Source organism: Apodemus sylvaticus, chromosome 9, assembly GCF_947179515.1.
Source record: "Apodemus sylvaticus chromosome 9, mApoSyl1.1, whole genome shotgun sequence".
NCBI classification, from domain to species: domain Eukaryota; kingdom Metazoa; phylum Chordata; class Mammalia; order Rodentia; family Muridae; genus Apodemus; species Apodemus sylvaticus.
In genome coordinates, this window is record NC_067480.1 from 112927908 (window position 1) to 112940929 (window position 13022).

Sequence of the window (13022 nt, forward strand, 5' to 3'; positions counted from 1 at the left end):
TTCACACCTCAAGAAGGTTATATAGACTTTGAGTCTGATTAATTTTGCTATGTGATTTTTTTAATGAAGTTTGTTTTTTTATCTCCACTTTTAATTTTGCATAGTCTATAATCTTCTCTTTACAAAGAAGACATAATTCAGTATTAAGGTGACAGTATATAAAAACCACTCATCTCTCCATCAAGGAGCCAGGTGCTGTCCTACGTTCTGGGGACAAACAGACTAAAGCAGGAGAGATCCCTGTCCCCTTGAAGCTGGCGTTCCAAAGCACATGGTTTGCTCAAGGCCTTGGTGATTTTCATAAAGCCCAAGCCAAGCTACATAAATAGTAGTTCCAACGTACCCACAGGTAGTGCTTCCAGATGCCCGAAGGAGAGCCAGCTACTTGAGTTTCCTAGGCTGACAAGACTCAACAATGTAAAAACCAACCTTTATCCTGAGTCAGAAATAAATGGGTCACTTTTCTGGATGCTCTTCTGTCCGTGGGAACTCACAGAGAACTGGTTTCAAGGTCCCCTTACAGACTAACACCTCTGGGGTTTCAAGTCTCTTGTAGAAGGTTGTGAGGTATTTGAACAGAACACGTTAACTCATCCCCAGATCATGGATGACATACTATGATGTAAACTGTATGCAAATAGTTGTTTAGTTTAAAAAACAGGGAGACCCTATATCTGCAGTGCAGACTCCGTTGGAGTTTTCCAAATATTTCCTGGGCTGGTTGGCTGAATGCATAGGCGTGAAACCGTCACACAAGTTAGACCACTGGCACCTGTAAAAGTTAGATCATGCTCCATCCCACCAGGCTTCCGATATCTGATTCTTCTGTCTCTGCTTGCTTTAGGCTGTAGTGTCCTAGGGAGCTGTGCGAGCACATGGCCGCCACAGAGACAGGACAAGGATGTGACTGAGGAATCACAAAACCCAGCTAGCACCTCCAAAGAAAGATTTCTCCCAATGATTCAAGGGCCCTAGAGATCTACAACATCAAATGAAAAGATGAAGCCAGCAGACAGAAAATGAAAGCCACCGGAACGCTGGAGGGTTCCTTTGTAGCCACTTCTATCCAGGTCCCGAGTTTCTCGTCACCATGGCCTGTAACAGCACTCCCATGGGGACTTACGAATATCTGCTGAATGTGAGCAACACTTTGGACGCCGGGGCCACCCCACTGTCTGCACCGCTCAGGATCTCGCTGGCAATAATGATGCTGCTGATGATCGTGGTAGGATTCCTCGGCAACACGGTGGTCTGCATCATCGTGTACCAGAGGCCAGCCATGCGTTCAGCCATCAACCTGCTGCTGGCCACCTTGGCCTTTTCCGACATCATGCTGTCCTTGTGCTGCATGCCTTTCACCGCCATCACCCTCGTCACTGTTCGCTGGCACTTCGGGGACCACTTCTGCCGGCTTTCAGCTACTCTCTATTGGTTTTTTGTCCTAGAGGGCGTGGCCATCCTGCTCATCATTAGCGTGGACCGATTTCTCATCATCGTGCAGCGTCAGGACAAGCTGAACCCACGCAGGGCTAAGATGATCATCGCGGCCTCCTGGGTGCTGTCTTTCTGCATGTCTGTGCCCTCCTTCACTGGCTGGACGTTCATGGAGGTGCCTGCTCGGGCCCCACAGTGCGTGCTGGGCTACACTGAGTTCCCAGCCGAACGAGCCTATGTGGTGACACTGGTGGTGGCGGTGTTCTTTGCTCCCTTTGGCGTCATGCTGTGCTCCTATCTGTGCATCCTCAATACGGTGCGGAAGAACGCTGTCCGTGTGCACAACCAGTCGGACAGCCTGGACCTCAGACAGATGTCCGGGGCTGGCCTGAGACGTCTCCGGCGGCAGCAGCAGCAAGCCAGCCTGGACCTGAGCTTCAAAACCAAGGCCTTCACCACCATCCTCATCCTCTTCGTGGGCTTTTCGCTCTGCTGGCTGCCGCACTCAGTCTACAGCCTGTTGTCTGCGTTCAGCCGGCGGTTCTATTACAGCACCTCCTTCTACACCACCAGCACGTGTGTCCTGTGGCTCAGTTACCTCAAGTCTGTCTTCAACCCCATTGTCTACTGCTGGAGGATCAAGAAATTCCGCGAGGCCTGCATAGAGTTGCTTCCCCAAACTTTCCAAATCCTCCCTAAAGTGCCTGAGAGGATCCAGAGGAAAATCCAACCGAGCACCGTCTACGTGTGCAATGAAAACCAATCCGCTGTCTAAGGAGCAGGTCAGCGCAGGCCAACAGACCACTCAAATGGTCCTGGCCCAGACTATGCTCCCTAGCCTTTAGTTGTCTGCGTTTTGTGGTGACTACACAAGCACAAAGGTACTCATTTGTTACCAGGTGATCTGTGGCTTTCAATTTTCCAGTTTCCATAAGATGAATTATTATTTTCTCTCTCTCAGAAAAAACATATATAGCTCTCATGGGAATCGGGGCTTGCAGAAGTAGGACAGAAAGTAAGAAGGGGCGGGGGGGGGGGGAAGCGAAAAGTGAAGCTGGCTGAGGGCGGGGCAAGAGGAGGATCACTCAAGAAAGTACATCACTATCACTTTCATCCAAGCCCCCGTTCTACATGCTCAGGAGAAGCCCCTGGCGGCAGATTGTGGTGGCCATTGTTCACGCTAATGCCAGCACTCTTCAGAGTTGTATCTGTAGGGCCTGGGATACAGAGGTCTTCATAATGCTTACCTGTGTGTTTCTGATCACATAAAATTGTCTTTTCTAGAACAAAATCACCTTAGGATTGGGATGTTCTTGAGGTTCCAGTGTGGCAGGTGGTGGTGGTGTCAGTGGCACAAAAGTTCAAAATGTGCTCTGTGACAGCGTGACTGAAATGAGGGGTTCACCTAGACACTCACTTGGGCATGTGCCCCCTTACGCACCTGGCTAGCCGACGGTGCGTGTCTATCTGCTCCTGGCCCCTCCTGGCCCCTTTGTTTGTGTCCTTTCCAGTGTGCTAAGAACATACCTAGAGTCCCTCTGTTTGCAGTGACTGGCTCTCAGAAGCAGGAGCAGCCCGTGGCCCTGGCTTTGTTTACACACCTCTGGACAACCCAGAGCCTTGTGAGGCGCCAAATCCACATTAGCATCAGAATTGCTATAAGGACCGGAACAGAACAGACACCCCTCCCCAAAGTGGGGCTTACACCCATCTGCCTCTGGTCCTCCTACCTCACTCATGTCCACTGCTGCTGTCAAATCCTCTGGCCCAGAACCTGGTCCTGGGAGTGAAATTACTTAGAGGAGACTTTGTTTTGCTTGTACCCTACACTTGGCCACCATGCTGTGGCCACCCATTATGACAGCTTCCAGTGCAGGAAGGCAGTCCTGCAAATCTGGGGCACAGCAGTGGGTCCATTGAGCTCTCTTTACAAAGTCAGATCTGAAGAGAGGGAGAAATTCAGAAATCTGGTTCCAGGTCTGACTCTTATCAGGGACTAGTGAGTAATCTTGTTCATTTCATCTCCTTCCGTCAGCCTCAGTTTACCAGTTTGTTAAAGGAGGAAACAGGTCTGCATGGCTTCAGTCCCTTTCCCTCTACACGTCCATTAGCCAAAGGCTAAGAATCCCCTAGATCCTCAGCTGGATGTTTCCTGCCCGGGAACCAGGTCCGGTGCACTCATGGAGTCACCCGTAGGTGGGCATTTATTAAGTGCCTGTTGGATGAAATGCACTGTGCAAGTAATAGCGATGGAAAAGGCCGGACAGCTCCCAAACCTAATTGATTTATCTCAGGAGTGTGAGAACTCAGCCTACTTTGCTCATTTCTTCTCTCTCTCCAAGTCGTACTCAGACGCCAGCTCCCTACTCTCCCGCTCTCTGTGGTGATGGAGACAGTGGAGGAAGCTGAGGTGTAACGAGAACATAACTCACGTTACGTTTAGCCCAGGGAAGTGTGTCTGTCAAGACTGACCCGTTTCCATCAGAAGAGAGGGAAAGAGCGAAGATGGGGTTGCTGTGCGCTTTGTCAAAGCTGGTGCCACCAATCCTATGCCCCTCCCAGCGCCCCAGCAAGGGTAAGCTTAGCCTCAGCTTCCATGGGTCAGTTCCCAGGACACAATGGCGCCCAAGAGAATGTCCAGACGATGGAAGGAGGCACGCCTCTGGGCGCTCTCCTCCAGTGGGATTTAGAGGTTATTTTCAGGAACCTTGAACAAAGAGAAATCACAAAACTGAATGAAGGTACCAAAATTTACATCAATGTGTGTTATATGATATATGTTGGATAGTAATATATATGTTTCAAAGTAATAATTTTGTATATATTTTAAATAAAGTATTATGGCTCTTTCAGTGTATAAAATCACGTTTTTGAGAGGGTTTTTTTTTTTTTTTTTTTTTTTTTTTTTTTTTTTGGTACCAAAACTACTATGATAAGTCTGGAATCCAATAGGTATATTTATCAGTCTGTTCAGGCTATACCTTTTGACTATGTAATTACAAGCTATGAAAATACAGATTTTTATGGTTCTAGAATCTGGGAAGTCTAAGATCAAGACACCAATTGATTTAATGTCTGGAAAGGAGCAGTCTCTTTACTCACAGGAGGTGTGTTGTTGCTGTGTCTTCACATGGCAAAAGCAGAAGAGAGGTTCTTCATGCACGCGCGTGCGTGTGTGTGTGTTTGTGTGTGTGTGTGTGTGTGTGTGTGTGGTGCGCATAATCATGTGTATTCACTTGTGTATGCAAGTGTGTGTTCATATGTGTGTGTGCATGATCTTATGTATGCAGGTGTGTGTGTGTGTATGTGCGCACACGTGTGTGTGTGTGTGTGTGTGTGTGTGTGTGTGTGTGTGTGTATGCATGTGAAGGCCAGAGGTTGACAGTGTTTTCCACATTAAGAAAAAATAAATAAAGATGCTGATCCTGTTCAGGAGTGTGGAGCCCTCGTGACCGAATCACCTCTGCATAACCCTTCTCTTAACACAATCACACTAGGGTAAAGTTAAAGTGTCAGAATTTGGAAAAACTACTTTATAACTATAGCAATTACAAAGATACAATGGCCCCCCTGAGCCTACAGCCCATAGGTAACCAGCAAGACTGAAGCAGGTGTGATACTGAGAGGACAGAAAGTGCTGGAACCTCAGGTGTCTCAGTGTTGAGGCTGCTGTTGGCAAATATCACGATCATTTTGCTGAGTCCTCAAGCAGCTTGTCTCGACTTTGACTGAAGCTTGTCACCTCCACGTATGCTCAGAATTGCCCATACTTTTAGGAACTTCCGTTTCCTGAGATTTGGAGTAAACACCATCAGCGAGGCTTGCAGGGCAAGTTGCTGCTTTGGTTTCACTCATTCATCTCCTTCTCATTCATCCTCTTTAGCCCAGGATTTACCCCAGTCCTGGATTTCTGGGATCTATGACAGCAGAGTAGCTACATACATTTTTTTTTTCTGTAAATGCACAAGGAGGAGAAAGAAACCTTTCGGCCACAGGAGTAACTAATTCCCATCCCATGTAGATACATGGCTCATGTGAAAGACCCGCAGCATTTGAGACACAAAGTCATTTCCTAAAAGGGTCCTGGGACCAACCACCTGAAGACGCCCACATTTAGAGCTGGTCTGTCTCTTATATGAGTGTTGCGGCATTCACAGAGCCAATATACACACTTCTGGATACTTCGAGGCATTTGGAGATGACTTAAAACCAAATGATGCACACACTGCACAGAAGCACAGCACACCGTGGCACATGCTGTGCAAATACACAGCATACTGCATTCTTCTTCAGGAACCACAGGGGGAAATCTGAACATATTTAGTACAAAATATTTCAAATAGTTTCCGTCCATGGATGGTCGACTCCATGGGCATAGAACCCAAGGATATTTTGTTCTAATTATAATGAATCAAAAAGCCCATCATCTTTTTTTTCAAACTTTTTGGCATTTATTTGTGTATATATGTATGTATACACACTATATATAATATATATGTATGTATACATATATGGAGCTCTTTCATATATTCACATATTCATATATATGAGACACAGAGAGAAAGAGAATGTGCATGTACCGCATGTGTTGAAGTTAAAGGACAATTTGTGTGGGCCCAGGGAATTGAACTTGAGCTGTCAGGCTCGGTGACAAGCACTTTTACCCACTGAGCTGTCTCACCAGACCCCATCTTTTCATCGCCAATCTCTATTTTCACAGTTGAGGTAAAATACTAGCAAAGGCTCTGGGGTTGGAGAGATGGCTCAGCTAATAAGAGTCCTTACCAAAGCTGGGTCCCCTGTTTTGGTTTCCGGCATCCACATGGTGACTAACATGTGTCCTTAACATGTTCTGGGGACTCCTGTGCCCTCCTCTGGTCTCCCAGGCATAAGGTACACACACAGTGTACACACATACATGCAGGCAAGAAACTCACACACATTAATACACATAAATGCATCTTTTTAAAAACCAGCAAAGTTGTGAACATCAAAATGAGCAATGACTATCTAGATCTGTTTCTACCGTTTTTGAACACTTTATATATTTTCCCCTGCACAACTCAGAACAGGCTGTGTGGGATTCAGTGTAGGCCCACCAGTGTTGCTCAGGCCATGGGCACCATCATCCCTGCCCGCTGCAGTTGGGAGGGGGCTTGGCACCTGACACTCAGGCCTGAGTTCTACACAAAAATCTTTAGTCTATGGAGTAAGTGCTCTAGACAGAGGCAGTTTGTTTCCTGGGTTTGTTACTCCCTGAATCCTTCTGAATAAGTCAGAGAGCATCCTGACCCCACGGCTCTGTCTTAGAAATAATGGGAATCTTCCCAGGCAGAAAGCCTTGCTGGGGAGCAAGCAGAAGGCAAGGGCATCTGGTAGAATCATCGTCTGGCATTCTCAGTTCCCATCAACATAAAGAAGCAAATAGAAATTACGTATTTACAGGAGCCACCAAGGAAGGCCTGGTCCATGGCAGGCCCTGGGATTTAGAAGTCATAATTGTTTCAGATGAACTGGGGCACCTGCTCCTTATCAGTTTGTCCTTTTTATAGGCTCGGGTAGAAATTGGCTAGAGAAATAGGCAGTTGGATTTTTCTGAACTAAAATAAAACAGAAATGGCTCTCCAATTAGAGTAGCATCTGGTTTGATTCAGTTTGGTACTGTCTATCTGGAGGTGACATCAGATTCCACAGGTTGGGGGCTCAGTTTCTAAGATTAGACAATCCCCCTCCACACACTTCAAGTAGCAGCACAAAGAGTAGACTGTCAGCTGACGTGCATAATGGACTATAAACCAGAGTTCCCATAATTCCATGCTAGGTGTGATTAATTTGGTACAGCTGCTCACAGAACCCAGAGAGCCATTTTACTTCCTCCACTTATCCTGTTCTTATAGAGGAAGCTGCAAAGGGAACAACAGGTGGGCAGGTAGGTGGAAGAAATGAGTAGGTTTGAGGCCTGAGGGAGGAGCCCATCCTCTCCAAGGTATGACCCTCCAGAAAAACGTCCCCAGGCTGCTCCTGAAGCCTGTATGCCCCCATTCTCTGGTTTCTATGGAGGCTTTGTTACAGACATGATCAGTGACATCATTGGCCATCTGTGATCACTTCTCCTCTCAGCAAGGCACGGAGTAGGATTGAAACACCTCTCTTCTCTAGATTGCATCGATTTCCCTGGTGACCTGTGCCACTCAGAAGCAACCTGGAGGCCCTAGCCACACAAAGGAGCACACACACACACAAAAATGACTTTGTATGCCAGAACCAGGGGCAGACCCCACAACGTCTGCGCGTTACGCTACATCATAGTTCTTACTCTCGGGTGGCTTAAGGCTTCAAAGCATTAGTGGATGTCATGGGGAAAAGCCTGCCCTACAGCCTCAGCTGCACCCCTTCACTCCAACGCCAGCTCTTCTGAGGGCTGCTGAGTGCTGAGACCCACAGAACACATAGGGAAATGTGGAAGCGGTAGGAATATGGAGGCCATCATCTAGGTGAAGGTAGGGTTGATATAGCAAAGAGAGACAGCATGACAATGCCCTTCGGAAGCAGACATTATTATTAAAGGGTTAAGTACACTGGTAGCCATTCAGGCTGCTCTTTCTACCTCATCTCCCATGATCCTCTTCACATTTATGATTTGTGGTGGTTTGAATACGCTTGGCCCAGGGAGTGGCACTATCAGGAGGTGAGGCCTTGTTGGAGCAGGTGTAGCCTTGTTGGAGGAAGTGTGTCACTGTTGGGATGGGGTTTGGAACCCTCCTCCTAGTCGCCTAAGGTCACTGACTCTACTCCTGTCTTCCTAGCTGCCTGGAAGGCAGTCTTCTCCTGGCAGCCTTCAGATGAAGGTGCAGAACTCTCAGTTCCTCCAGCACTGTGCCTGCCTGGATGCTGCCAAGCTTCTCACCGCCATGATAACAATGGACTGAACCGCAGCACCTGCATGCCAGCCCCAATTAAATGTTGTCCTTTATAAGAGTTGCCTTGGCCATGGTGTCTCTTCACAGCAGTGCAAACCCCTAATCATGATAGTCTTCCTGGTGTGACCTAGTCAGGGCTGCAAACACTTTATGCTCCAGCTTATGAGAGAGGGACAGGTGTGGAGAACTGTGTGTGATAAACCAGTTCTCCACATAATCTGTCCTCCACGGTCACACAATCATGGGCAACTCTCAAAAAGCTAAGAACTAAAGTGCTTTGCTGTGGGGCTACCCCTGGAGTAAAAGAGGAGATTTAGTGGACTCCCCATAGTATCTGTCAATGAACCCCCCAATATAAATGCAAACAAGAGATCCCAGAATACACAGGGATTTAAAAATCCTAAGCAAAATTTTATGCATGAGCCTTTGCTTTTGAAAAAGAAACACTTCTCTATTACATCAATCGAAACGGGTGGGCTTTCTTCATGATGAAGTCCTCAAAAGGAAGTAGCCCTCAAAAGATGAAGTCTTATGTGTAATGGTCTAAACTGCATGCATTTATGCCTGCAGTGAGGAGAAAGGGGAACATATTAAACTTCTCAGACAAACAATAGGAGAAATAAAAGTGAACGTGAAATTTTGATGCCACATAAGGATGAACTTCACTAACATAAAGAAAAAAAAACCATAAATACAAAACCAACTGACAGAGCTCTAAGAATCTGACCATATTGGAAGAAAGGGTCCATCAATGCTCCAGCTGCTGTGTGGTAGAATGGATGTTACCAACAGAGCACTTGGCTGACAAACCAGATTACCATGGTATTTAAGAATTTAAGGAAAGGAAAGGTTTGGGGATGCTTGCTTGTGTCTCAGTGACTAGATTTTATGCTAAAATATGAAGTGTGCATGCAAATGCATGAGGGGTGTGTGTCATTCTGAGCAAGGGGCCCCGAATGCTACAGTAGAGTCCCAGATTCCATCATGCGCCCTGCCCTTTATCCCAGGAGAGATAAAGGCAAGATACTCTGGAAAGAGGAGAGGTCCTAGAGAAAGGTGTGGTCAAAGAAGGGACATGCAAGGACCACTGCACAGCTCCATCAACCCTCACTAGTCTCAGAGGACCAGAAAGCAGGCTTTGCTTTTATAAGTAGAGCTCAAATACAATGTCAGCTGTCATGGTTAACCTTCATTGTCAACTGGACTGGATTCAGAGTCACCTGGGAGACAAGCTTTTTGGTGTGTCTGTGAAAGTGATAAACTGAGGCAGGAGGACTCTCCCTGACAGTCCTTCGGATGGCCCATCCTGTGGGCTGGGCCTAGGACCCATTAAAAAGGAGAGTCAGCCTAAGGAACACATCTGTCCTGGTCCACTCAGATGAGACCACTCCCATCACTGTGCTTGCCCCACTGTGATGGACTAGACTCTCAATCCAGGAGCCAAAATAAAACATCTGTCTCTTCTTGATAGGTATTTGGTCAAAGCAATGAAAGAAGTAGCTAATACCACCCTGATGCTCTCGTCCAGCCTTCCTCGGTGTGTAAACAAACACCCGCAGAGCCTCATGGCTGGTTAGGAAGAACAAATTACTTACCTATGGCTTCACGTTCCATCTCCACCCTCCTCGTGGCTGCCTCCAGCATTCACTGTCCATTTGCCAAACAATCCCTGGGGAAAAAACCCAACTGAGCCCATTTAGCATTTTTATCGGAAAGGCTTGCCGTTCCTTATGCACGGTCCTTGGGGGGATATATTTCCAGTTCCTCCCTCATTGAAATGCCGCTGCCACAGCTCTCTATTTCGGGACTTTGCCATGGTATCAGGGAGCCTTTGAATGGCTTATTACACCATGAATGGAGGTCACTGCTCACCATGAAAGACAGGCAAACTGAACATTTTAGAAAATGTACAAGGCAAACTGTAAAGCTTAAAAGAAGAAATAAATAAATAATGCTTCCCACGGTAAGGGAGAATAAGAGAGAAACATTATCTGAAACCCAGAGCTTTTCCCCCTCAACGCTTTCAAATTGCCTTTGGGACCCGATGGCCCGCTATGAAAGCAGCCAGTTACCCAGAAAGCACTCGTTTCCCTCACACTCATGCTCAGACCTTGGGGCATCCTTTTAAGCCTTGCTCAGAGGATTGTGGCCACTACTCAGCTTCTTCCCACCAGGCAAACAGCAGAGCTCCTGGCTGTCTTGCACATTCTCCACATGAGGATGCACCCATGCTTTCTAAATCAGTCACACCTCGTGCCCCATTTCTGTTTGTGTGTCCCTTTCTCAATGTCTCATTATCTGTTGCTACAACCCTTAGTCTGTACAACTTATAAGGAAAGAGGTGTAAGATGCATTAAGGCTTGTGGTTCTGAAGACTGGGAAGGCTAAAGGCATTGCTATAAGCATGGATCTGTGTCCCAAATCCATGTGTCTTGGGGACGGGTTGCCTCCCAAGACAAATGATTGCACCAGAGACACACATTTAGAAACAGAAATAGAGACAGAAAAAGAAACACTCCCTAGAATGGGTTTGTGAAGTGGAAAAGGCATACATATAAACCGAACCGTGAGGCTCATGACCCTTTATAGGTCATTCACATAGTATCCACGTCTCTTGTATATTGTGGGACTTCTAGTGCCAACCATTACTTAACCACCCTCCCCCTCTCCACACACATATAGTAGCTTTATTGGTGCCCTCTCCCTGAGTAATATAATAAGCACCCTGGCAAGACCACAGCAGGCTGGGGACAGCTGACCTCTTCTGTCCATTGTTTATGAAGCAGCTCATTTTCCAGTATTTATGTAAACAGAAAATATCTGAGAACGACAACAGTGGGAGCGAATTAAGCTCACACACGATAGACAGTGCCCTGCCTGCTTTTTGTGTTCACTTGCGTGAAATTACAGTGACAGGGCAGAGATAATGATGAGCTTACAGGATGCTCTCACACTCGGCGTGCCCAGCCTCTATAATTAGATAACCTTTGCTTCTGTCTATTCCATGGAGATTACCCAGGACGCAGGCCTGCAAAGCAGGTGTGCAAACATTCCAAGGAATCTGCAGTTTCAGGCTCCCCATGGCGGTAGAAGAAGGGAACAGGCTGACTTTAACTTCCTTGGAAACTGTTCCTCAGCTCATAGAATATATAGACACAGATATAGAAAATAATGGTACATTAGTCCTGCCCATCCAATCCCAGACCAGACCCAAACTCTACAATTTGTACTCTCCAAAATGTCAGCTTTCTTTCCCAACAAAATGAGGCAGAGAAATTCCCCCACCCATCAAGCTTGCCAGAACCCCTAGATGTCAGTGCGGTGGAGCAGTGCTGAGCCATTCAAAGGTAAAAATGGCGGGGGGGATGTCATGGTAGCATCAGGTATTCCTCAAGGAGGGACATGACTCGGATCTGAGATTGGGGGCATGTCTCTCCTACCCACAAGACTGGATGGTTGTACACAGAGAGAGGTTGAGGGGAATGTTATGGGAAACATAACATTCATTAGAAGACCTGCTTGGAAACACACTCCCCTACCTGTTCGATCACACACCAGGCCTGCAGACACCTGCCCCTATTCTTCCCTGTAAGTCTGGCTCTTGTTTCTGAATAGGCTTTGTAGATAAGCAAGTGTCACATCATAGATGGTTAGTGGGGAGTCCTTGTTATCAAACATCCATTCTCAAAGGCCTACAACAGACTACACACCACTTTGCTTATTGTGTTTTAATTACTTTATTCACACACACACACACACACACTTGGTAACCCACTATTTGTCTCAGTTAGATTTTTCTATTGTTGTGATGAAACACCATGACCGAAAAAGCAAGTTTGGGACAGAGGAGTTTATTCAGCTTCTATTTCCACATGGTTGGTCAACACCAAAGAAAGTCAGGACAGAAACTCAAACAGGGCTGGAACCTGGAGGCAGGAGCTGATGCAGAAGCCATGGAAGGATGCTGCTTACTGGCTTGCTCCCCATGGCTTGCTCAGCCTGCTCTCTTATAGAACCCTGGACCACCATCCCAGGGATGGCACCACCCACAATAGGCTGGGCCTTCTCCTATTGATCACTAATTAAGAAAACATCTTACAGCTGGATCTCATGGAGGGATTTCCTCAACTGAGGCTCCTTTCTATCTGGTGACTTTAGTTTGTGTCTAGTTGATCCATAACACCAGTCAATACACTATTTAAAAACTATGAACTGGACTGTTGATTTGCTTTTTAAAAGGAAATAGTTATGCATACAGGCTACAATAGGCCAAGAAAATTCAGTCATGGTAAAGAACTGCAGACTTTGACTTAGTTGGGCTACCTGTGTTGTTGGAATCGCAGAAACAGGAAGAAGAGTATGGTTGATGAGATGAGGGAAAGTGAAATGGGAAGTTATTGTACTTCACTGAACACAAAATCTCAGGAATCATGGAAAAGCAGAAATGATGTTGGTAATGGTTGTGTGACAGACAATGTGCCACTGAAAGGTACTCCTTACAAGTGGCTGCAGGGGCTGGAGAGACAGGTCAGATATGAAGAGCACTGACTGCTCTTCCAGAGGACCCATGTGCAATTTTCAGCACCACATGGCAGCTCATAAGCATCTGTAACTCCCGTCCCAGGGGTACTAACACTGTCTTCTGGCCTCTGTGGGCACTGCATGGAT

General features: G+C 46.7%; 1 protein-coding gene across 1 annotated transcript; it reads left to right on the top strand.

Annotated features, from left to right (window-relative positions):
* The first annotated feature begins 1090 nt into the window (after window positions 1-1090).
* Gpr45 (G protein-coupled receptor 45) lies at window positions 1091-2209 on the top strand. The gene has a single exon (XM_052191922.1). It carries the CDS (start codon window positions 1091-1093, stop codon window positions 2207-2209), a length of 1119 nt encoding a protein of 372 aa, XP_052047882.1.
* Window positions 2210-13022: the final 10813 nt, after the last annotated feature.